Genomic DNA, 27,207 nt, shown 5'->3' on the forward strand with positions numbered 1-27,207 from the left:
TCATTCCCCAGGCAAATGTTTTTCGAAGAGAAAGTTTTAGATTTTAGGGTTTAAAAAGACTAGAGGAATTGTGTGACTTTGCTTGAGTCGCTGCTATTGTGATGATAAAAGCACCCTTGTTGTTGTAATAGCACCTGATTCGATTCGATTTGATACTGTTATCAGCTCATTAAATGTGCTTTATCAGTTGTTATAAGCCTCATAGATGTGGGTCAGTAGGGGCCTCTCACACCTACTATGTTGTAAAAGTGAAAGCGAAACTTAAAAGCAACAGCTAGAGGTCACGCCCATGTGAATCGATGATAAAACCTACTAATGGGTATAGCAGGCCCTTTCTGACCCGCATCTATGAGGCTGATAACCACTGATAACGCCCATTTAATGACCTGATAACAGTCTTACCAGCTGGTAAGAGAGCCATTCAGAACTTTCAGCATATTGTTGAGCAGCACAAATTAAGACTAACTTGATCTTATACTTGAAGATCCAAGGACTTTAAGGCAGTGATTCTCAAAGTTTTCAGATTCATTCATTTAAATCATCATGATATATATATTTTTATACAAAAGGCTTCATAGTTCAACAAATAATATTTTCATTTTTAAATCTACAGTATAATAGTTAATAAATTACGTTCTAATCTAACAAATCTATAGCTCTTAGAATCTGCAAATATGTTTAATACATGTCTAATATCTTTCTAGTACATTTCTCTTGTGTTGTTCTTTCACATAACTAAGACTATAGAAGTGTAAAAAATAGGCTGCGTTAAATTATTCCAAGGGACATACATGAGGGGCTCTTCAGCATATTCTGTATCTAGTAAGGGGTCCTTGGCTGAAAAAAGATTGATAAGCTCTGCTTTAAAGACTATTGGAAAACCTGTGGTCGAGACTTACTGATCAAATGACTGGTTTAATTTGAAGGAGAGGTCGCTGGTAGTGATGCACCTCTGCAGTCTTTCTTAGCTTTTTGGAGCCTTTTAGCATCTTTTAACACAATTTTGTTTTGGATTTACGGCCCACAAACTCTCTTCACCTTTTCTTCCAACAGTAGCAGTAGGCTGTTTCCATCGGAAAAAAGCTCTGATAAACTGACTTAACGTTATTGTGCCACAAACAAACATAGAATTTAGCATTTAGCAAGCTAAAGATCTAAATGGTAAACAGAGAAAGGGCAGATCTGACGTCCAAATTATTGCTTACTTATTAATGCTTACTCCATGTCTGCTGGATGTGTAAATAGGCAATTATTTGCTAACACGTTAGATAGAACACCGATATAACGCTTTTGTGTTTTTAGCTTCTTTTGCTTCCTACAAGCGGCCAAAAATCAATTGATGCAGCTTTAAAAAACAGCATGGTTAAACTGTTATACCTTAAGACTTTAGTTTGGCCTCCTGCTAAAGTTTAATGGGTGTGAATGTTTGTGTGTGTGTTTGTTCAGGTACGGTAAGCTGTTGCCATCGCTCCAGACCAGGCAGTTTTCAGCAGCTACAGGGCTGAGCCGAATGCTGATCATCCTCGGGGTGATCGAACCGACTCTTAAAGGCGAAAACGTCTCAGAGGAGGTCGTCCAGCGCCAGGTCAGGCTAATGCACACTCACGCACACACATACACACAGATACACACACATTACAATGAAGTATGCCCCAAAGCCTGTGACACAGATTGTTCAAGTAATTAAAAAGAAAAAATTAGGGCTGTCAAAGTTAAAGTTATAATAACACGTTAACGCAAATTCATTTCAACACCACTAATTCTTTAGCGCAACTTGTGATTTTTAGGTTGTAGCGGGCTCAGTTTTAAAGTGAGAGTGAAGATACTGGCATCATATGAAACTAGAAAAAAAACTAAGGAATCCATCGGTACCAACCATGTCATATCTGCTTGTCGTGAAGGAGGCTAAATTACCCTTCAAACTTACACTAAATTTTGGCGAAGAAAAACTGTCATGTCCATTTTCGAAGGGGTCCTTTGACCTCCAGATATGTGAATGTAAATGGGTTCTATGGGTACCCACGAGTCTCCCCTTTACAGACATGCCCACTTTATGATAATCACATGCAGTTTGGGGCAAGTCATAGTCAAGTCAGCACACTGACACACTGACAGCTGTTGTTGCCTGTTGGGCTGCAGTTTGCCATGTTATGATTTGAGCATATTGTTTTATGCTAAATGCAGTACCTGTGAGGGTTTCTGGACAATATGTGTCATTGTTTTGTGTTGTTAATTGATTTCCAATAATAAACATATACATACATTTGCATAAAGGAAGCACATTTTCCCACTCCCATGTTGATCATAGTAAATACTTGACAAATCTCCCTTTAAAGTATTTTTTGAACATTTAAAAAAATGTGTGATTAATATGTGATTGATCGTGATTAACTATGGACAATCATTAGATTAATCGCGGTTAAATATTTTAAGCGATTGACAGCCCTAGAACCGCAGACCACAGCAGTTCTTGGGCGATTTAGAGGTGATAAATATAACAAGTCATCAGGGTAGAGAGGTGCTGTCACACCACAGGTGACATTTCTATAGTCTGAAGACTATACTTTTAGTGTTCCTCTGCTCAGACAATTTCTGGGCTTGTCATTAACCTAATTGAGAACATGATGGAAAAAAGTGATATATGTTTCAGGCATTTTTAAATCTTTCCTCTACTACAGCCACAGGATGGTGCTAGTGCGAGAATAATCATGTCTCCTCCTCAGCAGAGATACGAGTGGGTGATGATTGCAGAGGCGTTTTGTCTCCGTATTGTCAGAGACTGTGTGCATTTGGCACATGACGCCGAGATGTCACTTTTAAAATAAATGAAAATTTAACCCGTTCCTGGAGCTGACGTGACGCTGCAATTGCACTGTATCTCCTGACGCCTGCTATATTGTAAACTCAGCCTTTTGACAGGTCATACAGGCTGTGAGGAAAAAGGCTGTTAATATAAGCTACACACTTTTTTTGCTGTGTGTTGCAGATGAAGTTTCTCTACAGGAAAGTGTTTTTTTTTTAATTTATTTTGCACTCTGTCCACACTCTGATCTGCTGTGAATCTGTTTTTAAAAAACACATACAGTGCTGACACGTCTGCCTGTCATGAAGTCCTGTAGTCATTTTTTTTACTTGCAATGGAAAACATCTTAGGCAGAGGGGTAGTAATGGATTCTGGTGATGAACAACAACCAATGTCTTTGGTAACATGGGATAATGCTCTGTATAGAGTGACACCTTATTATAGCAGGGAAACAAACACTCATGTAGGGTGCATTAGGGACGTGGAGAAGGAGAGATTATAGCAGGAAAGCTAATTTAGTAGCTGTTTATTGCATTTAAACCATACTGTCCTACTTCAAATTCTCTTTTTTTTTTTTTTTTTGGAGAAACGACTTTAGTGACCCTCTGTGAACACTCTAACATCCGTCGAGCATTACATTTTAGCTGCAGCTGTCTCGTGTGATGCGATGACGCCTGCCTCGGGATGAATGCGAGCGGTTCGTTAAGATGCCTTGTTCTCTGCTGCCAGCCACCCACGATTTGATGGCAGTAGTGATGGGGGACCTATTTCAGCTTTTCAAGTATTACAGTTGTTGCCAAGGAGATAAGGACATCATTGTGCTGGGATTCTCCAAGGACAGAGAAAGGTTTTGCAGACAGGCTAGTGAAGGTTATAGCACGCACACACACACACACACACACACACACACACATGCACACACACACATTCACAAGCTCGCCGGACTCAATAGAGCATGCAGTCCATTTCTCAAGGGCATGTTCTGTAACCACCGCTTAATTGAACTGGAGCAGAATTGTTTGCTGCTACTGTATGTTAACGGCACCAAAGCTATCTGGTCTCATCACATGTCGGCGATAGATACAGTTAAAGGGAGATTCTGCTCAGTTTGAGAATTCACATCAGGCAGCCGGCTACCTCCGGGTCTGAAAAGTGAAGCCAATGCTGAAGTGCCTTAAATTTGCATTTAATCTAACAGCCAGCAGGGGGCGACTCCTCTGGTTGCAAAAAGAAGTCTGATTGTATAGAAGTCTATGAGAAAATGAGCCTACTTCTCACTTGATTTATTACCTCAGTAAACATTATAAACATGAGTTTATGGTCTCAATCTCTAGTTTCAAGTCTTCTTCAATACAGCATGATGTTCATTTAGTAAATTATGGTCCCATTTAGAGTCAGATAGACCATAAAGCAGGGGATGCTTTAGGGCGGGGTTACCTTGTGATTGACAGGTCGCTACCACGACGTTGTCCAGTCTGGGAGTTGTCTTTGTTTTCGTCTTAGAACTTTAACCCTTTCACAGTGTGTTTTCAGTTCATAAATTTAATTGTAACGTTTTTTGGTCTCCTGAAAAAGTCTTATTCAGCGTTTGGTTGTACTTAGCTCCACCCTCTAGTGTCATTTCTGGTTGCAAAAAGCCAAGATGGTGATGGCCAAAATGCCGAACTCAAGGCTTCAAGACTGCGGTCTACAAACCAATGGGTGACGTCACGGTGACAACGTCCAGTTCTTATATGCAGTCTATGAGTCACATATTTCCCGGTAGCGTGGTGAACTTTCCCTGCCCTGAGCCGGAGAATCGCACAACTAACACTGAGATTTACAATGTCATATCAGTATTCTGTCTGGAGCTGCTTCATTGAATGAGCCGGGCACACAGACTTCAGTGCATTCAAATTGGCTTGTAGTTCTTTTCCAAATCATCTTGGAAATGCAAATGTTGAAGTTCGAGTGTTAACGTCTCTCCTGGCATTGGAAGACGTTCAGCAGTTCTGGCTCAGGGATTCAATCAGAGTAGGATCATACTGTAAGTGCAGTTATAATAAATGATATGGGGGGGCGGGGGGGGCTGTTCTAAAGATCTTGCTTACAACACATACACACAACTGTTCAAATCTCATGTCTGTCCAATTTTGGAATGACGCTGCAGTGATCTGGGGTGGTTGTAGACGAGCAAAAAGCGATAATGTGCAAAACCGAGCTATGCTTTTGTTTTTTGGATGTGTATACTGTCAGTATGTGGTGATGATATGTGTGAAGTTAGGCTAAAGGGTGACATACTGCAACTGTGGAATAGCTCGATTAACACGTCTGCCAGTAGACTCACTAAACAAAGCTTTTATTGGGATTGCTCAAATAACTATCCATGGAGTTATTCTCTGAATTTGTTTTTCATTGTTTATACAGTATATAAAAATAACAAGTTGCTTTGTAGTGTAAGTTATGGTAATGCTCTGCTATTTGAAAATGATTTGTTATTAAGCACACTCAACATGACCAGACCTCAGAGGTCTATTTGTGCTCAGTTAAGATTTGCAGTCCTCCCTTCTGTGGAAACTGGACGCTTCCATTCAGTCCCAGAGGAGGACAGAGAGTGTCCCCTGTGTGATTTGGATGAGAATGAAATACATTTTAGATTCTGTTTAGATGCTGTCCTTTTTATTATGATGTTTGAGTTAAAGCTGCTGTCTTTCAGCAAATATGATAAAAAGTCATTTTTATAAAACTGTCACTATATCCTGACAGTAGTGCATGAGACAGATAATCTGAAAAAGTCATGTTCCTTTGTGTCCTGCTGTGCTCCTAATGGCACAGGACATGTTTAATCACCTGAAATTAAGCATTGTTGCGTTTTTCTTACCTTAGAATGAGCCGTTTATATGTACATAGGGAGCGGGTCCTCTTCGCAGAGCCGGTCGCCGTGTTTCTACAGCAGCCCAGAATGAACAAACCAAACACTGGCTCTAGATACATCTGCGTTTTCACGCGTCAGCCACTGTTGTTCTCTAAAACACTCAGCACACGGTAGAAGTTTCAGTTGGTTGCAATCTGCAACCTCACCACTAGATGCCACCAAATCCTACACACTGCACCTTTAAGTTTACATCTGGTACAATGTGTATGAACACATGTTTTTGTTCTCTTGCCTCTGAAGCTAATGTAAGTAGTGTCTTGTAAACCTTTAGGTGTATGACACTTGAATAAACAAAATCATTCATTCATTTCATATTTTGTGACTGATTTATTTTCTCTATCTCTGTCTCTTATAGAAATACCTACTCAGTAACCCTGCCCACCAGAGCAGCGCTGTGGATGAGCATTACTTTTTGAATGAGAGTGCAGCTCAAGTAAGGTATGGTAACACTTTGTGTCATTATATTCTGGATGGATTTTCCATGTGCATGTTTAATGTGGAAGTCAAAATGAACATTGAAATATGAAACAACGTTTTGTTGCTTTTAAAGGGATATCACAAAGTTTAAGCCGCTCTCCAGCAGGACGTCAGTGAGCATGATCACTGGGGATTCCTTTGACCAGCAAATACCAGAACATCTAAACCAGGTGAGAATGTTTACTGAAGCTGCACAACTCCACGACGCATTATGAACTCAATAATACTGTAGTACCGGACGGTTGTGTACAACCTATAATAAATCATCTTTTTCCTTGCACCAGATGGTAGCTAAGCTTCAAAAGAAGTTTCTGGAGGAGTGCTACCCATCAGCCAATCACATTCACATAAAAGGAGCAGACCGGCGAATGATCTACAAGAAGCCATCTGTCATCAGCCAGCACCTGAGGAAGCTAGTCAACCAGCGACAAGCCAAACAGCAGAGCGAGTGACCCATGGCCAACATGTAACAATACACCAGACATGGACAGGGGTAATCATTGAATATGTTTTAAATATTCAGTAAAAAGTTATCTTTTTACCTTTTCCCTGCAGCAATCTGTAGAGATTGTGTGTACATGTCTGGTAAGGTTCATCAAGAAGAACATTTTTTTTTTTTTTTTTTTGCACAGCTCTGCTTCATTGGAAGCTCTTAAATTGATAATAACTGGGGGGGTTATTCAGTGTGGTGAAATATTTGCTGTCTTACAGTCAGAAAATCTTATCTTTCAAGTTGTTTTTTCAGTCTCTTTACCTGATTGGCCGGAGACAAAAAATAATACATTACGCCTTATCAATGTAAAGGCCACACACGTCACTGCTCAACCCGATACAGTTTTATCTCGTTCAGTTCTGTCTTAATATTCTGCCTTGTTATAGCCGCGGGGAAAGGTACATTGAGTTCCTCTCTCCTCTCTGTTCCGTCAGTCCAGTCATTTGTTACTTGCATATAATTGCGTTACATCACCACCACATGTAGACCTCTATCTTGCATTGATTTGATTCATTTTATAATTTGCCAACAGATGAGTCCGGCCTGCATTATACTTTTTTTTGCCTATACTTTCGCGTCTAACTGTACTGTACTTGTGGCAAACATGATTGATGGGTGTACAGTAGTGTGAAAGAAAGACCAGACAGCATTGGTTTATCCTGAGGATTTAAGTTTAATTATGACACCACATCAAAATAAAAATTTCCAACAGATCTGGAATTTAATTCCATCCATATACATGCATAGCAACAACGTTTTAAGAAACATTTTCTCCCATAATCAGGACATTGGAATGATCATTTTACATCAGTATCCCCACTGACCTCCCACCCATCTTGTTCATCGGCAATAAATTTAATTCTTGTACAACTTCATTTTTTTTCCCTATGGGGTTACAAATAATTATATGCACAGTCCCCCGTTTCATAATACTGCTTTCAGTAATGTTCTCTCATTTACAAAGTATTGCATTGAGAGCAAATTTCAAAAAGGGAGACCAAAGTGTATCATCAAACAGAAATACGAGTACTATACAAGAATGCTGCCATCCTCATGAAAACATCCACATCTGAGTTGAAGAAAAGAGACAGGGACAAACAGCCACATATGTATGCAAAGCCATGTGTATATGCCAAAATGTGAGATGCAGGGTTGTGCCTGGTTATCACCCCCAAATGGTGATTTCTTTAAGGCAAACAAGTCATTAGTAGCAATCTGCACGTGACATTTAGGGCATATACAGAAACTGGTACAGCAAATAAGAATACACAAGTGCCTCAGTAGCTATTTTTGTGTCTAAAATGCATCTCATTTTTGTATTGTCTATTTGTTTCATTGAGCCTACACTACAGTGTAAACAATATGTGTGCTACACAAGAATGACTATACAATAACATTACAAACAACTCTGATATAAATTTCATTTTGAATTTAAATTAAGATCACTACTCCTATTAATACTGATTGTAAAATAAATTAATGTGAAAGTGGCACCAATATTATTCTTGATTCATTTTTCTTTTTTCTTTTTCTTTTTTAACCAATGGTTTTGCATTTTTAAGTCTTTAAAACGATGAAAGAAGAAGCTTCTCTTGATTGTCCACAAGCAGCGTTTAGCACTGCGTGATGCACTATTCCAGACACAACAGTGTACCAAAACAAAGGAGAAAAAAGGGGTAAAAGTCGAGGGGGCGGAGGCGGAGGAAGGGGAAAGGTGTGGGAGGGAGAAGAAGACCATGTCCTCTCAACTTATTTTACATGCTCTGCAGCATGTGATGAACAGTAAAACTTCTTATGGGTAATAAAGTTTGACAGGTTGTTGAACTGGATATCACAGAGGCGGCAGTACTTGCCACTTCCAGAGCCGTTCACGCCTTTGTTGGCTGTGGGCGGTGCCTCCTCGTTTGGAGACTTGGACGAAGGCGACATGTTCTCGTTGGAGTCGGCCTGGTTCTCAGTGGCCCACGTTGGTGAGGGATTGGGGGGTTGGCCGTCTGGCTGGGGCTGATTCTCCTGCTGCGGCGGAGCTGTGCCTGAACGCTCCTCGGGCTTGTGCCCCCCGTTGACGATGACCATGCCCCGGTTTTTGGGCAGTAGGGGAAGAGGCTCCTTGCCAGGGTGGGGGCAGCCATTAGCAGCAGGCTGTTGGGCCTGCTCTCTGCTTGTTCCTGTCTCTCCTCCTCCTCCTCCTCCTCCTCCTGCGCCTCCTCCCCCGTTAACGCTCTGCTCCTGCTCGCTCCCCTCTCCCTGCACCACCGGTCCCCCAGTCACATAATCGGTTGGCTTTATCCCAAAATACGGCGATATTTGCTCGGGACCTTTCATCTTCTTTATTGCTCCGGGATAAAGGCAGTGGGGCAGAAACATATTCTTGTTCTCGTCTTTTGATGGGATGAGCTGGGGCTCAGCAAAAGTCTTGAGTCCCGACACAGACCCCAGGTGAGGGGGGAACATGCCTCCATTCTGCACCATCACCTTCCCGTTGCCATTCTTCTCACATTTGCCTGGGCTCTTATCGTAGACGTCATCGGGGCTGTTATTGCCTTCACTCTTCACATCTGGGAACATGGTCGGCTCCAGGCTGCCAGTCTCATTGTGTTGTTGCGGCTGTTGTTGCTGAGCGGCGGCGGCAGCAGCAGCGGCGGCGGCTGTTGCAGGGCAAAAGTTCTGTTTGTGCGCCAGGTAGTTCTCCACTTTGTTAAAACTTATCTTGCACACTGCACATTCGTGATAGTCCAACAGTCTTTTAGGGGAGCTACATGTCTTGTCGGAGACTGGCGAACACTTTTTGCTGAGATCAATGGGAGCGTCCAGCTCCTGCTGCTCCACCGTATTGCATTTGGGAGCCAGAATAGGTTTAGTGACAGTCAGAGAGGCCTCCAGGTGTTTGGGTACCATACCGGGGAAGATGTCACAGCGCGGGTGGAAGCGGTCCGCTAGGCTCTCTACAGCTTCCTGGGATGTGCAAGGGTTCATAGGAGGGACTCCGAGGAAACCTTGCTGACCCATAGGGGACCTCTGGTGGTCCTGGTCAGGGAGACACATCTCGTACATCTTCCTGCGCTTGCGGGCCCTTATGGTTCTCTGCATGGAGGGTACCTTGTTGCTGGACATGCGTTTCATGGGTGGGTCATGACGGGTTGCGCAGTAGTACTGCTTGTGGACCATGAAGGTCTCGTGGCGGCTGAAGGTGATATTGCAGGCTTCGCAGGTCGTCTTGTTTGGGTCATTGTCACTTTCCACCAAACCCGTAGTGGGGCTTTTTCCCTCAATCGGCTTTCCATTCAGCCTCTCCTCAGCCCCAGTTGGGGTAGAGACCTTCTTCACCTGTCCTGCTAGATCCTTATCGGGCCCTTTAGCCCCAGCATTGATCATGTCCAACACATTGGAGTTCAGACAGCCAGACGCCAAGAGGTGGTTTTCGGCTTCCGTAGGGTGGCAGCTGGTCAACATGCTAACAGAACTGTGACCACTGTTGGGGCTCACCGCCTCGGGAACCTTATCTGAGAGGGCGGAGAAGTCGGGGGACTTTGCCATGTGCTGCCAGCGGCTGTTACAGTAGTGCTTTTTGTGGACCAAATAGTTGTCCAGGTTGCTGAAGGTGATATTGCATTCGAAACAGGTGGCCCCTTTGGGCATAAGAGGACTGTAGATGACAGGGGGGTAGCTGTTCCCTCCATGGCGCAGCCTCCGGTGAACTAGCTCTGACATTTTAGCCAGAATCTCAGAAGCCTGCGGGACTACTGAAATGTCTTGGGAGAAAGCAAACTGAGACAAGAAGGGGCCCATGGGAAATGTAGGCATGTTATGCTGCACAGGGGAGGAGGCCAGCCGGGGGCTGGAGGGCTCAGACTTGATCCTAGTGTAAGAAAAACTGGCTTTGCTGCCTGGGTGGGCCTCTCCCTTCTGAACAGACAGCATGGGCTTCTTCTCAGCCTTGTCAGCCTCTCCGTCTGTGCTGGTCTCCTTGTTGAGGGCCCCTTTGGGACTTCCCAGCAGAGCATCCTTCCTGTTGGCCAGCTCAGCTCGGGCCTGCTGCTGCTGCTGCTGCTGCTGCTGCTGCTGCTGCTGGAGGCTTTCCTCAGGCCCCCTGGGGGAATGCTCGGTGCCGTCGCCTTCCCTGTGAAGTTTGCTGCCGTGCCCATGTAAGTCCTGATGCTGTAAGAGTTCCCTGTGGCTCTGGAAGCTGATATGGCAGTGATTGCATCTGAAGGCCGCCTGTGACAGGTGAGACATGATGTGATGCTGGAATGTAATAAGAGAATCTGCCGTGTAGTTACAGATTGTGCATTTCAAGCTGGTGCCAGGAGGGAGGCTCTCTTCCATTTTGACACCTGTGAAGGAGATAAAAGGGAGAAATGCTCAGAATCTCGCCTCCCACTTCTCCTTTAGAGTTAACTGTAGAAACCATCAAACGCTCATGCATTATGCCAAGCTTATTCCCATCCACTAGATATTTTTTTCGCTCAAGGATAAACTGTCAACTGTGCTAGCTGACAGCAGGATATGTATATTTTTGAAAAGGAATGACAGTCATTTTTCCAAACCTGTGCAAAACTCTGTCCTTTTTCAGACCCACTTTCTTTCAAAAATTAATTAATTAAAAGTAGCCATCTTCAAGAACCGTAATATAAAAAAAACAGTTGTGTGTTAAAGATCTCGGTTCTGTATAAACTCTTTGATCCATCACAAAGTCACTCACCACTGTGTGAGGTGCTCAAGTGCATTTCCAGGGCCCTGGCGCTGGAGAAGCTCTTGGTGCACTGTGGGAAGGGGCACATACTGGGCGTCTGATGGGGACCGCTGTCGTTCTCCTCCACGACCGTCTCTGGCTCCCTCTGTCGCCCGCTGCAATAGTACATCAGATGGGCCTGCAGGTTCCTCTCACTCCGAAACCAGATTCCACATGCCTTGCAAGGGAAGATGTCCTCTGGAGGGACAAGGAGGTGGGGGACAAAGGGGACACGATATCAGGATATATACAGTACTTTCATATTTATGCATAAAGATAAAGCGCTCGCACACATGCATACTCCTCCTCTCTACTCCTACAGTTCTGACTCTCAAAGCCTGTGTTAAAAGGCTTTTCCACCAAATCCTCAGCTGCTGCATATCGCTGTGTTGCTACCACTCGGTTGGTGCCCTTTCTCAAGGGCAAACAAGAACACTGGACCATCTGCTTACAGAAGCCTCCCTGTCGAGCTGAACCCAGATAGCCCTCGCTAAGTAAACAAACACACTATTTGCATGAGGCGTGTATTTTGCAATTAACACGTTAGTTCGAGCCACAGTGTGTTTATGTGAACCCAAAACTTGAAGGTCGATGGCTCTTATCTCCAGTGCAGAGACTCATCTGGGTTAATCTACGCCCGGCGGAGACGACGCTCCTTGTTAAGCAGGTGACTGAGTGCAGGCTGCGGACTGGTGTGTGTGTGTGTGTGTGTGTGTGTGTGTGTGAGAGAGAGACAGAAAGAACAAGAGCATGCGATAGTGCGTGTCTAAACAAAAGCACGTCTCGTTCCAGCTCCCGTGTGCGTGCACAGACACTCACTGTTGACGATGGCAGTGGGCAGGATGGACGCCATGGCGGCCTGCTGTGGCAGGAGCTGGATGCTGTCCAGCAGCCTGGCCGGGTACATGCCCTCGCTCAGAGACATGTGGTTCACCGCCTGCAGACGCGAGTCAAAGTCCACCGCGAACGCCACCAGCTCCTCGCCCTCCATCATGTTCTTGGTGGTGGTGCACCATAGTTGACCACCTGGACAAAACAGAGATGGAGGAGACATGTAAGTGCTTGCTGCCAGAGAGGGAAAAAGCTCTGCTGCATGTGACACATGAGTAATTCTGGACTTAAATGTCAGGGCATTACGCAACATAAGAAATTATATTTGTGTGCGCCTTCGGTGGCGTGCACTACATCTCAAAGGCTCAGTATTTCAACAGCGTGTTGCATAACAGTATGCAGTTGAAACCGGAGAGTGGAATTGCGTTTGTGGACCTCACAGCAATGAAAAATGACATTTCAGCGGCAACATGTCTTTCCAAAAATCAGTGCCCACATTACTCTGAACAATGGACAGAGGATGCTGTCAACGGTTTTCATATTTTTTTCTGTAGTTCCAATGAAAAGTGTTCACAGTGAGGTCTGTAGACGGAGACACTGCTTCTGGAAGGACTCACTGCTTTCTAACTTTTTAAATGTCAAATCTTTCAATGCTATGAGTCAACAGTTCCTATGATATCTTACGAAAAGTTATTCCTCATTCTTCGTGCGCTTTCCTGCGAATGTCCAGCAACATGTGTCCATTTCCGCTCGTTACATGCATACAGTCTTTGTAAAATAAACTTTCGTCTTCCTAGGAAACAGCTTGGTTAGGTTTAGGCAACAAAACTAGTTGGGCCGTCCCCTTCTCAACATCCAATAATCACCTCAACAAACAAATAAAGGTCAATATATGGCTTGAGATCGCCCAGCAGCTGGGATACAATGAAGATGGTAATGTAGCTGATATGGACTTGCTAATGTTATACGTTGGGCACAGAACGGGGCTAGCAACAACAGCTAGCGTTAGCATCAAATTTGGGGTACAATTAGTTTAGGTATTGTTTAGTTAACGTTAGCAGCTCAGACATTCTCCGTCTGGATGCGTTTTTGTTGTGTGGAGTGAACACAGCACTATAGGAGGAAACTCATCGGGCCTCATTGCAAAAAATGTAACACAGCAACGCGGATAATTCGCACTGGACCCGGTCTGCATAGCGAAAAATTTGCATGCTTATCTTCCGCATTCCTGCACCGCATTTTCGCATCGCACTGGTGAGAAAGGGATTTTAGGCAACAAAACTACTTGGTTTGGTTTAGGAAAAGATCGTGGTTTGGGTTAAAATAACTACGGAAGTGGTAATGTAAGTATGGATGTTACGTGACACAACAACATTGACTTCTGGTTTCACACAAAAGGGTACAAACATCGGTCTCCTGGGTTGTTTTTTTTACCCACTCATCCACCCCGACCTCCTCCCTATGCGCCGTTTGTTGCTCTTTATACTTCCTGATTAAGTGGATTACATATGAATTGATTTCGTGGGATAAATACGAATTACAGTATAATTACTTTTTTGTAGGTATAGCGCGAGAACAGCCTGTATGAGCACTACAAATGAAATTCCATTTACCTCCATTGTTTTGGCGTGGAGGCAGAAACCAAATAAAACCAAAACTATACCAGCAAAGATACATGAGGAAATATATTTTTGTAAATTGGGTGAACAAACCTTTTAAAAGGTAATTTCTTTCTTTTTACTGCCACTCAAATGTCTTTTTTAGGCAACTAGCGCTCATACCCAGAAGCAATGCAAACCTCGGCTGGGGTAAACTGTAGCCTACAGTGCTGTTGTCAGCTGCAACACTGAGACAGGTCCTTCATATTATTAGATTGTTGTGTTTTGGGATTAAGCATTCCTCTGAAATCTTCTGAACATATTCATTAAGTCAGAGAAGGGGGGGGGGGGGGGCGGCAGGAGGAAGGAAGGAAGGGGGAGAGAGTGAAGGTTTTAGCTTAGATAATATTTATCTCAGCACATGACAGGCTTTTCAGCTGCACTTCATTTTCCATTGAAGAGATTAAAGTTTTTAATATGACTATTTACAGAAATCTGGCCGGGGAGATAACAACAAACTATGATACGCTCCTGCTAAATGGCAGAATTAGGACATTGTTTCTGAGGAAAGCCGGACAATTAATTAAAGCACGCTGTTAGCTTTCAAAGATGTGCAAACATGCCGACGGAGTGTCAGGCTGAGAGGGGGACATGTGATTTGAGCCCTGGCTGATGTGGAATAAAGAGAGTCCTGAGGAGAGGTGTGAAGGCTAGAAAAGCCCCCGCACATGTGGAACTGCTGATTACTCGTGTTTACACGAAACCTACGAAGCACCAGGTTTAAAAGCACCCTGTAGACACGGTGAAGTACAGCTCTGTATGAGAACAATCCACTTTTTTCTGTGGGTTTACCAGAAATGGGATGAAAACACAGCCACCGTGACTTTACACTATTACGCCGTGCTTTATGTATAAATCATTGTTAAGTTTCTCCAATGAATTGCCCCATTATTTGAATTCAAAATTGAATATTTCAGATTTCACATCGCTGTTTTGATTAAAACCTTCCTGGCCCTTCCTATCTGCTGGTGAAGCGCTGAAAATTAGACCAGCACAAACGTGTCAAAGGGAGTGAAATGGTATTAAAATATGCTATCTTTCAAAGTCCCATTTGTGTGCAGGCTTCCTCACCGTGAGCGTGTGTGTGTGTATGTGTGTGTGTCGGCGCGAACGTGTGCATGTCAGCGCCACTTTAAAGAGCAGTGCCTATCTGTCGGCCAATCTGCTGTGACGAGACACACACTTCAGGCCGCTCCACTTCATCGTTTTGATTCTGTCATACCACACACTGCCTGGAGAGGCCCCTTTGAATTTTTATCTCCTAATTAAAATAACAAAACTCCTCTCCACTGTCTGCCCAAGTTACCATCAAGGTAGATACAAACTGCCACCGACAATGGCGGGGAATATATCGCAGTCAAAGCCACAAAAAAGTTTCTCTCCCCTGAATGGATCTTTTAGTTCAGACGCGCTCGGCTCACAAAGAGAATTGTGAACTATAGGCCCCCCGACGCTCAGATACAAATCAGTGTTTTTTTGGATCAATCCAAATCAAAGATACTGTGTGCTCTCCTCAGCTGAAATGAAGCAGATTAAATGTTTTTTACTGCATTTGTGACAGTGGAGTATGCGCTCCGATTGCATCCCTCCAGCCAAGAATGCTACAGATCCATCTGTTGTGTGTGAGAATGCTGGAAGTGAGTTTTTAGGACTTCATGTCCCAGTTTTACTGAGCTGCACAAAACACCGAGGCAGCACTTGTTACAGTCACTCAACCAAGACAAGGTGGTAAGATACATGTGCTCAGGATGTGCTGCAGGATTATGCTTTAAACTACACTTAGGCTGTCATCACAATTAGAAATCAGAGCTGTTTCTCTCAGATTTGTGACAGTTCTTACTGCAATCGTGGGCATTATGCATCTATATTTTGACTGTTTTCTGAAATGCATCATGATCCCCGTGTAGCTTCATAAGTCATTTAGGAATCTGAAACTTGAATATACACAACTGTGCAGCCATGATATCTGCAAGTTTGCACACAAACAAATGCAAGTACCTGCACTGACTAATGCATGCAAACGACATCATTTACATGCACATATGGAGATGCGAGACAGCACAGAGGCGTCAGGTGGGCAACAGACAATATTCCAGGAATGAGCTCTCTCTAAAGATATACTGCAATACTCTGCAATACTCTCTTACTGCAATTGTGCACATTATGCATCTCTAGTTTGACTGTTTTCTGAGATGCATCATGATCCCGTGTAGCTTCACATAAACCATTTAGGAATATAAAACTTAAAATGTGTGATTAACTGTGCAGCCATAACATCTGCAAGTTTGCACACAAACAAATGCAAGCACCTACAGTATGGCGCATGCATGCGCTGACCAATGCATGCAAACTATTGTGCAGAAACATGTCGTTTTCGTGCACATATGGAGATGCGAGGCATAGAAAACGGACAGCACATAGGTGTCAGGTGGGCAGCAGACAATATTCCACGAAGGAGCTCTCTCGAAAGATCGACTGTTTCATGACCGGTGATTTCAATCACAGAAGCACAACTGGCGGGGGTGGCCGGGTTAAGAGTAAAGATTGTGCTTTAAATTACACTTAGGTTGTCATGAGAATTAGAAATCATAGCTGTTTCTCTTGTATTTGTGACAGTTCTTACTGCAATTGTGCATTATACATCTATATTTTGATTGTTTTCTGAAATGCATCATGATCACATATCTAAAACATAAATATACAAATTAACTGTGCAGCCATGATATCTGCAAGTTTGCATACAAACAAATGTAAGCACCTACAGTGCATGCATGTACTGACTAATGCATGCAAATGACATGTCATTTTCTTGCACATATGGAGATGCGAGATAGAAAACTGACAGCACAGAGGCGTCAGGTGGGCAACAGACAATATTCCACGAAGGAGCTCTCTCTCGAAAGATCGTCTGTTTCATGACGGGTGATTTAAATCACAGAAACACAGGTAGCGCAGGGGGGGCGGGGGTCAAGAGTTAGAGCGAAAGACCAAAAGCGTTAAGTCGTGAAACTGGGGTAAAGGCTGGGGAAAAGTGCAGCTTGTGATTTGCACTTGTTTGCCTGCTAACTGTCTGCAGTGAGCCGCCTTTGTGCACTGGCCAATGCAGTTGGAATGAAGGCTATTGTCTAAATCCTCCTGCAGAGCACCTGATAAAAGAATAAAGAACTATGACATATTCTAAAAACAATGGAGGAATTAAGGGGAGACAATAGGCCAGCTGCCTCATTAAAACAATCAAAAACGGCATCCTGTACGTAGTCCAGATAATTAAAAACCACTGCTTCCTACGGTCTCTCAATACCATATCCACCGGCTCACTGAGGCCCTGAGACTATGGCTCCGCTGGCTAAATGCCCTCTTCCCTCTCTTCCCTTTGATTAATGCTTTATTTGAACACGCAGCTCAAGATGAACATATGAAGGAATTCATGAAACAAAATTATAATGCAAACCCTTTTTCCTTCCATAAGTACTTCTAAACTAATCAAATGTCTCAGGATGAATCACAGGGACTCGGGGCGCGCGTGTCGCCTCCCCTTTTGCCTAAAGCCCCGAGAGATTTCAAAGTGCAGGCATCACAGGGCAGTTTTTAATTTCCTCACTTTAAATGACTTTATAAGCAAACGGATGTGTACAGTATCTGTATATGTATGGAGGGGGGGAGGCAGGGAGAATAGAGCACGAGATACTTGAGCAGGAATAATTTATTTTTTTTTGGCTCCCTGCAAACCCGCTCCCACCGCCGCCATATCTTAATGAAGCCGCAAACAAATCTCTCATGCCTCGTGCGAAAAAGCTGAGAGACAACAAAGCGGCAGAAATAACAGAAGGGCCCGGATAATTAAACTGGCCTGAAGACAGGTATTCAAATGTTGGTGTGTAAACAGCACAACTCTTTAATAGTTTAGCTGTAAAATGCGTAGTTAAGCACATCAGCACTTGCCTCTCCCATCTGTCCAAACACATTACCGTTGCAGAGGCCATTACAGCGCTGGAGTACAGTCCCACTGCACCACAGCCACATATTATGGGAGGGGTTGAATGGGGCTTCTGGGGGGAACTAACGGCGGCCCGTTGGCGTTACCTGAACGCGTCTAGGGGGTCGCGTATAACGAAGCATCACGGTGCACTTTGAGAAACGGGAGAGGATTTTTAAAGAGCAAAAAGTTTCAAATCTCCATCTAATTTTCCTTTGTCAAGCCCCGGCGCTGATTTGTTCTTTCTGGTCAGTCTGCTCCTTTAAGTTCTCGTCTCCGTCTATTGGCTCTGCATGCGCTAACTGCTGCTCTTAATTGTGAAGTGAGGCTAGCGGCGCCTGAAGCCACAGAGAAGGGGTTGTAATTAAAGACCTCTACTCTTCTTGTCTCCAAATCAGCTCCAACTCCTCCTGGTCAAACGGGAACAAGCTTCCTCGCACCTGCGAATATCAAGTAGCCTGCGTATTGGTGTTGTTAAACCACCACTTTATTCAGCTTTTATCATATTAGTAATTCACAACTTCCCATCCCCTGGATCTTGTGAAAATATTTATCCCAAATTGCGGATGAACAATATCTGTATCTGCACCTGACAGCAGACGTTTTGTGCTGCGACGAAACAAAAGCTTCCTCATGAATACTGGTAAATATTTGGACTGTTTCTGGATCATCAGAGTTGAACACATTAGGGTGACTCACGGCTGTCAAACCGTCGCCATCACAATCCCTGGCAAGCAGCAGAGGAGGGGGGGGGGGGGAACGCTGAGTTAGAGAACATCATTCACAGGGTCAAACAAGCTTACTATTATTGACGGTACACTAAACTAGAATTAGCTGACTCTACTATTATTTCACTAAGGCACTGACACAGATTGACTCTCTCTCTCTCTCTCCTCCTCCTCCTCCTCCTCTTCCTCCTCCTCCTCCATGTTTAGTCTCGGCCACTAGGAGGCACTCTTCTCATGCTCAAGCTGCAGCCGGTGGACGTTTATGCTGTGATGATGCAGAGACGCCTCAGACATGGCAGAGCAGCATAGACAGCCAGTCTGCCTTTACATCCTTGCAGGTAGGTGCTAAAGATCTTACTCTCCTGAGAAATGTATTTGGAATCAAAAGGCATTATTCTGACCTCATTTTGACTTGGAAAATTGTGTCGCGAATCTTAAACGTGGGACTACAATCTTATATGATTTAAAAAAAAAAATGTTTAATAATTTTTTGTTGCTGCATTTTTGTAATGGCAGTAATCAAGCAGGCCATTTATTTTTTATCACTTTTTAACATTATTTATTTATTTTTTTAACATATTTTTATTCCTAAAATTTCTAAAATTTTAGCAGGACAAATCTATTTTCCAGAAGAATAAATACAGTTGAGTAAATATGTGTTTGCAGAGCCCTTACTCGCCTTGTCTTGTCCTAACACCCCCCTCCCAAAAAGCACCCAGATTTCCCTCCTTTTTGCACCACACCGTCCACACTAATTTTAGCATCAAGTGTTTTTGCAGATACAGCCGGCACCGAGAGCTCATGGATGGCCTCGAGCGAATGGCACGCGGGTCAGAATCCACAAATTAAAAAGTCCTTCCCAGGGGAGCCTCGTACACAGCCGCTCTCTCTACAGTATACATTCACAGGCAACAAAGGCATAAAAAGCAGCACAGCACCGAACAATGTCATTTCCCCGTTTACGAACTGTTTGAAGACACAGAAACAGTAGGAGTAAAAAAAAAAAGAAGAAAAAATTATGTGATTCAGCAAAATGTTTTAGTGAGTAAAAAATTAAATGTTTCACTTTGAAATTAAAAGACGTTTCTCCGGCTGGTCTCTGGAGACTCGTGGAGCCTTTTCAATACAGTGAGAACGACACTGGCAGGAGGATGTTTGCCTGCTAATAGTGTTGTAATCATTTTGAGAGAGAGAGAGAGAGAGAAAAAATAGAGATGTGAATTAGCAGCTATTTTTGCTCTATTAGAGTTCAAATGACAGAACTTGAATATTTCAATTTCTACACAAATATAAAAAAAAATTCTACTGAAATTCATTAAATGCAGGAATGTTTAACACTCCAAAAATCACATGTTTTATTATGAATTAAAATATATATATATATTTAAGATGCACCAAAAAAAAATATTTTTGACATTTTCATATTTTCCCCCAAACAAATAAAATGTTCTCCCGTAAAACAGTAAATGAGAACATTTTACACCTTCTATATTGCAGATGAGTTCTGTGCTGTCAGTCTGAGACAATAACAGCCACACATTCCTGCAGTACAAAGCTGTTCTCCCTCATTAGCTGCCACACACAGTCAGCTCCTCCCTGTCCACAGTAAAGTGGAGTAGACTATTAAGGGAAAGCTCTGACTGGCTCCTCTCCGCTTCGCTTTATTCTTTATTTGGACAGGTTTGTCCCATTGAGCACTCTATTAGCTATCCCTCTCTGCGGGTAGCGCTGCCTGTGTCCTGGTTGTGGCCGGTCGACATGTGTTTACTGCGGCCCCCGCTGCGGCGGCAGGCTGGTCGGGGGCCCGTCCTGACCGAGCCCTGCTAATGGGACCAGAAGACCCCTCGTGACAGGGCGCCGCTGTGCTGAGCACCGCAGCAGACCCTACCCCTCCCTCCCCTCCAGCTGCGGCCCCGTGGCCCATGCCCCCCCCTTCTCTTCCCATCATGCCTCGGCGGGAGCAGGTGAACGGCGGAGGGCCAACGCCGGTGAGCCTGGTTTTCCTGGGAGAGCGGCGCGCCATCGCCACGCGCCTCAGTGGTTCCTCCAACATGGCTCCGGCCCGACGCCACACGGGCCGGCTTGCCAGTCTGTGTGTTTTTAAGTGTGTGGGTGTGTGTGTGTGTGTGTGTGTGTGGAGGGGGGGTATGGTGGATGCCAGCCCTAATGCAAATGCTTGCCGTTTAAAAAATGGGAGCCTCTCTCCTCCTCTGTCTCTCCTCTTTGGAAAGGTCTATTTTGGCCTTCTGGTGCTGGCAGTTATTTTTCTCCTCTCCAGAAGGACAGAGAGCCAGGGAGATGCACCTGTCATCCATTTTGAAATTCAACATTATTGATCTGGTCACGACGAATGGAATTCATCAAGTTTTTCCTTCACGAGCGCTCGTCAATTTGCGCCTTAAAACGTACACGTTTTCTCTTTCCGTGCCTTATTGCAGGCGTGCTAATTTGGTGTTCAGCCATACACAGAAAGAATACACACACTCTCTGGCACACACACACACACACACACACACACACACACACACACCAGTCACTGGTGCAACATCCCAGCATGCCCTCTGCCTCTGCACCCCTGTAATTCTACATATTGCTTAAAGTATGTGCTAATTAAATTTCTCTGTCGCTTTGCGAGAGAAATAAATAATCTACGGCTAAAAGGCCTAATTGCGTTTGTCACATTGTGTCTCGGTGGCTGGTGCATCGGGAGCACAGCCGCTGCCCTTGCTCATTGCCATTCTGTCGTCCTGGCAAGCCCCCGCGCTGCCCCAGGTATCACCACGCGGCCATCTGGAGCCGACATCTGTCTCTCTATTGATCACAAGGGTTTAGCACTTGATCAAACAGACTGCGACAGGAAATTGCTCTTTTCCCCACAGAAAAGGCCAATCGCCTGCGTGAGGGTAATAGAGTGGAACTGAGTTGCAGCACCAGCGCGGTGGGCAGGCGGGCACGGGGCACAGCCAGGCAGGCAGGCAGGCAGCGGCGCGGCGGTGTCGGCCGCTGTGGAGGTGGCGGGGACGAAGTCCACTGCCATGTTACCACGACCACGTTTCTGTATTACCACAGTTACAAATTCTAAATTCACAATCATGCAAATTTTCCACTCTGAGCACATGGTTGAGAATCTGTGTATGCATGCAGAAGATGAGACCATCACCTCTGATTAAAAAAACCATTTGAAGAGCAGAATTTATCTTTCAAGTCATTCAGGTAAACGTCTGAGCCAACAGCTGTCTGAAACTGTTAGAAAAGCTGGATGCTAGTGAAATATGCTACATGATAAATACACCAGATGGTGGGAAATTAATGTATTTCTTCTGGAAAGCATTAACACCAGGGCTGCATTCTGATATTTGAGAAGGCCTTTCTGTCAGTTTTCATAATAATTAAAATGCATTCTAGCTGTGTAGAAACCTTTAAAAAATAACGTGTTTTTAATATGTAACTGAGCAGCCCGGTTCGATAGTGGGAAATCCCTGACAGTTGTCTCTTGCTCGCTGGTTTCCCCCACTGGAGTTCAACACACTATTAGTGCCCGAGGTGAGCAGCTCCTGAATGTGTGTTACAGCACGTTAGCTGAGGCTGTGGTCCACATCTAAAATAGTGGCGTCTCCCTGCTCAGGCATGCTTTCGAGGCACTCGCTGTAACACCATGTTTAGCAAGTATGGACAATTTGATACTGAAGGTGACATTTCTTCAGCATTGTGGCAAATATTTAATTGTTCCTGCAGAGAGCGAGATATGTTTCCCCTTGCCTACAGTGCTGGGATTGTCCTTTTGGAATATGATGCAAATTTGGGATGAAGCAACTAATTCCTTCCTTGCACCCCTGTACACCCCCCGCCCCCAACCACCACCACCCCCCCTTCCCTCAATCCTCCGCCAGCCTCCATCCTCCCCAGACGCGAGGATTCTGATTAATCGTGTGACCGCCCCTCGCTTTGCATTTTACACAATCTCGCGGCGCCACGGTGAGATGTGTGAGGTGTTTCGCCACTTTTGGCAAAGCTGAAAAGATGTAGCCCAAGGAAGAACAAGTCGAAAGTATGAGGGGAAGGGAGGAAAAAAAAAATATGACCAGGGGACGTGATAAAAAATTATCAGCCAGTGTGTTTTCCTGTTTGGTTTTAATCTACATTTAATTAAATTCTTATCTGCTGTGTGCTTATGGCTGCATTTGAATGGCGAGGCTGCATTCATTATGAATGGTAAAATTGAACTCAGTACATTGTGTGTGGCCCAATAAAGAAACAAGACTCTTATTGCAGTGCATGCACAAGCTCCGACAGACATGCGGGGGGGAAAAAAATAAGTCAATTAAGATGGGTCTTTAAATTACCGCTGTATCAAAACAAGGGGAGGGAGCATGCTCCATAATAGAATCCTGACAGCGGAGAGCGCACAGTGGGCTGTTGTTAATATACATCCCATTTGATACAGCCAATTGTATTAGGGAATGCACATAGTTGATGCACACTAGATTTACTAGTCTGTCATGATAGTTCATAATCGACAGTGCTGGGGAGAAAAAAAAACTTGACTATAGAGGTCAAACGCAGCTGTATAATAAGAGTTCCTCATAAAGATTCTGCCGGTTTATCTGAATGTTAGAGGTCAACAGCAAAGGTCAACGACAGAATATGTGGCGGATACTGAAGAGTTAAATCTAAAGGAGTATGGGTGGTGGGGGGGGGGGAGAGAAGAGCTCCAAAATTGTAATACTATTGACAAAAGACACACAGCTTATAACGGACGGGCGGCACTTCGTAAGCTAAGAACAATATCCCATAGGCAGCACCCCGGAAAACGTCGAAAAAGGACCCTGAGCCGATACTACAAAGTTGGGCCCCGGCAAAATCCCTAAATCTTCCCGTTTGCTTATTCCGAGCAGCGTGGGGGGAAGAGGGAAGCTCCCCGCTGCCTGCCCATGTTTACAGAGCCGTTCTCATCTCTAGGCCTTGCTCATCCACGGCGCTGACACACGGTGTCGACATGATTAGGGGGTCCGCCTTTGCATAGGGCTGCGTTGTGTGTGTGTGTATGTGAGGGGGGGTGGGGGTGGAGGAGGATCGGCAGATGAATGACTTTGGTGCATCGGAGAGGGATCACAGCAGATAATCGCTCCCGACTGCTGTGCCGCAGCTCTCAGATCTGGTCTTTAAAATAATGTTCGGAGTCAAGTCTCTCCAAAGCTTCTTTTTTTTTTTTTTCTTCTTCGCAGGTTATCTTCTGCATTTTATGTTTGCTGTTTAAATCTTAAACGGGACACGAAGCAGCAAGGGAGAGCAAATATGTCTGGAGTCGGAGGAACCGGAGTGGAAATGTCATTGCGAGAGGGGGGGTTAAGATTAGCAGGGGCAGGGGGCTGAAGAGATGAAACTCCTTTCTATTCCGATGGCTCCCACTCCTCCAGAGTGGGAACTTGGGAGTGCGGAGTTTTAACCTTGGGAGGCCGGATTCCTGCGAGAAGCACGGACGGGGGATAATGAATCTGACCTCTTGGATTCACTCAAACACAAGACAAAGCACCAAACGTACATTTAAATACAGACCACCACTAGCCCACAGACAGTGTGAACACAGTACAACATAAATTCCAATATCATAAATACTGCTATCACACAAACAGAGCAGCCATAAAGTAGGGCTGCCTGTGTCTGGGACTATAAACCTCTGGCATAGGGAATAAACACACATGCACAATTTACTGCACTAGATCCCCCCTTTGTTTATCTTTTAAATAAGCACACTTTATCACCCTCGCGCATAAGCAAATTGCATGCAATGTGTGTTGTTTTAACATTTGATACGCTGTCCAGAAGATTCATTCCTCCCTTACGAATTCAATTGTCTCAGCAATATCCCGCTGCCATAGGCATCAGGCCCCATCACCTGTTCGTTATCACCGGCCGTCCTGTTTGGGAGCTCTTGAAACGGTGCCACGGCATTGACTCTCAGTTTAACAGCGGGGTCTCTGAACTTCTCACGCTTGATGGCGGAGGCTGGGAAATTACGCTAACAACTAATTAACATCATAAAGAGCGGTTTAAATGGACGGGCGACACCTGCAACCTTCATTTGCACACGCTAACGTGAAAAAATTACCTGTGTTTTTTTTATTTTATTTTTGCAGATAACGCATGCATTTTTTAACACCGTTTTAGAATATTCATTTTCCTGTGGCTGGCTTTTAGAATTGGCACCACTGTCCTTTTTTTTTTTTTCACTGTCAAAAAAAAAAAAAGCCACCAGGCCAAAATAATAATTGTCAAAACAGAGAGCTGGCAGAATTCCTAAAGCTGTTTTTTTTTTCCTGAGTTTGTATGCACCTTTAAAAAAAAAAAAAAAAAAAAAGTGCACACACTATATGCTGTGCCTGAAATAACACATTCCATTTCTAATTTCTATTTGAATATAAAATATTTCCAGGCGGCAGACATGGACCTCCAGTTACTGGTCCGAATAACAAAGTGCTGCCTGTCAGTCTGAGACACTTTGCTGGCTGGCTGAGCTAAGCTGGTTTAGACTGACAAGTCTTCAACGGTGGCAGCCTCAGTCAGCCTCCACTGGCAGGCCTCTGGAGTCCTCTCTCACTCCGGCTCCCAGACTTTCACTGGACATGACCGCAGCACAGTCGAGTGTCCATGTTCTTTTGAAAGCTCTCCCTCACTCTCTGTGTCTTTCCCTTTTAAAACAGCCGCTAACTTCCACGGGACGGTAATGCACTCACACCTCATTACAGAGCCACATTATGGACTACAGCAGTAATACGGCTTTAATCTTCTCCAAATCGTTATAAATGTCAAGCTGGGGCCAGGGACTTCCCAGTCTACTGCACCAATGGCTTAGCCTGCTATCCCCTCTTTTTCCCGTATTAGCTATAGCCAGAGAATTACATTCACTGCCAGATCCCCTGAAACTTTCAACCCTTTTGTTCCAACAGTCAATGCACCATTAACATACGCTTTGAAATTGTCTCCCTCCCCTCCCCTTCTGCCTCCCCAAAAAAGCCCCAAACAGCTAAATATGAAAACAGTTGATACCCCTACCCCACCACATCCACCCCTTACCCCGCCCTACCTCAGCCTCTCTCCTAATGAGACGCAACATCCCCGTCTCTCCACTGAAGGATCCAGACTCTCCGCGTGATAGAGAGACTGCGGCTGTTTATTAATAATGAATTTGGGTGTTTTTTGCGCGCGTGAGAATGTTATCAGCGCGCACACAATCCCACCAATAGTTTTTGCCCTGATGGGGTAGCTGGGTTCCTCATTAGCAGAACATATTTAATCCAGAAGTTTCTTATCAAATGTCACACCTGCATCTCCAAATGGCATTTTCACATTCATTCGCCTGTATTTGGGAGATGAGGCTCCAAGGTGCTTTGCAGAGATTAAGAAGGGAGAGAGAGAGAGAGAGAGAGTGCGAGCTTATTTTATCATTTAGCGGGTCTGGAAGGAATCCAAGGAGTTTTTGTCTTGTTGTTGTAATTAGAAAGCCTTTTAAGTGATAACGCCTGCATAGGAATATGAATATGTAGCGATCAGGCCAGTCCCCCCCCCCCACCCTCCTCCTCCTCATCTCTCTCTCTCTTCTCTTCTCTCTCTCTCTCTCTCTCTCTTTCTCTTGGCTTTTTTAAATTGTTGAATGCTGAGTTTTTGTTCTATGTACAGCAAGGATTAACTGGGAGGCTTCAGAAGTTTAATGAAAGACTTGAAAGTGCTCACTTTTTCTTGTTTTCCGACTGTGACAGTGTTTCTTTTTCCGATGACATGTGTACAACTTTTGTCTTTATACCTGAAGAAGCATAAAGGACGGACTTCACTTTCCTTAAGGACGCATTTTAGCAGCAGTACTCGACAAACAGAACGTACAGTAATAAAACAAAAACTGCACTTTTTCTTTTACACCTATCCAAAATCAAAAGAACTGTTTCAATAAAATATTGTGCTGTTCTATATTCAGCCTTCACTGAGCCCAGGCAGGGCCGGCTCTAGGGTTAGGGTTCAGCCCCCCAGTACCCTAACTGTAGCCCCGTAAACCACAACACACATCCGACATCACAATGGTTTTAAGACATAAATTAAGATTTTTATTTTCATAAATAACTGTATTTATTAGAATTAGGGATGTCAATCGATTAAAATATTTAATCGCAATTGATCGCAAAGGTTTTATCCGTTCAAAATGTACCTTAAAAGGGAGATTTATCAAGTATTTAATACTCTTATCAACATGGGAGTGGGCAAATATGCTTGCTTTATGCAAATGTATGTATATTTTTATTATTGGAAATCAATTAACAACACAAAACAATGACAAATATTGTCCAGAAACCCTCACAGGTACTGCATTTAGCATAGAAAATATGCTAAAATCATAACATGGCAAACTGCAGCCCAACAGGTAACAACAGCTGTCAGTGAGTTCAGTGTGCTGACTTGACTATGACTTGCCCCAAACTGCATGTGATTATTATAAAGTGGGCATGTCTGTAAAGAGTAGACTTGTGGGTACCCATAGAACCCATTTTCATTCACATATCTTGAGGTCAGAGGTCAAGTGACCCCTTTGAAATTGGCCATGCCACT

General features: G+C 44.1%; 2 protein-coding genes across 3 annotated transcripts in view; one reads left to right on the forward strand and one right to left on the reverse strand.

The window, feature by feature from the left end:
- LOC141779670 (uncharacterized) overlaps positions 1-8,180 on the forward strand; it is a 28,902-nt gene extending 20,722 nt beyond the window's left edge. The window contains exons 8-11 of the mRNA XM_074654614.1: positions 1,447-1,585; positions 6,073-6,155; positions 6,268-6,364; positions 6,479-8,180. Of these exons, the coding sequence (XP_074510715.1) occupies positions 1,447-1,585; positions 6,073-6,155; positions 6,268-6,364; positions 6,479-6,646 (487 nt within the window). The 3' untranslated portion in view covers positions 6,647-8,180. The remainder of the gene's footprint in view (positions 1-1,446; positions 1,586-6,072; positions 6,156-6,267; positions 6,365-6,478) is intronic.
- Positions 6,713-27,207, reverse strand: part of zfpm2a (zinc finger protein, FOG family member 2a) — a 144,011-nt gene continuing 123,516 nt past the window's right edge. For both annotated transcript variants that reach the window (XM_074654595.1, XM_074654594.1), the window contains exons 6-8: positions 12,239-12,445; positions 11,390-11,617; positions 6,713-11,021 (exon numbers count right to left, since the gene is read on the reverse strand). In XM_074654595.1, coding sequence (XP_074510696.1) covers positions 8,437-11,021; positions 11,390-11,617; positions 12,239-12,445 — 3,020 coding nt within the window. In that variant the 3' untranslated portion in view covers positions 6,713-8,436. The remainder of the gene's footprint in view (positions 11,022-11,389; positions 11,618-12,238; positions 12,446-27,207) is intronic.

The sequence above is a fragment of the Sebastes fasciatus genome, chromosome 12, assembly GCF_043250625.1.
Source record: "Sebastes fasciatus isolate fSebFas1 chromosome 12, fSebFas1.pri, whole genome shotgun sequence".
Lineage (NCBI taxonomy): Eukaryota > Metazoa > Chordata > Actinopteri > Perciformes > Sebastidae > Sebastes > Sebastes fasciatus.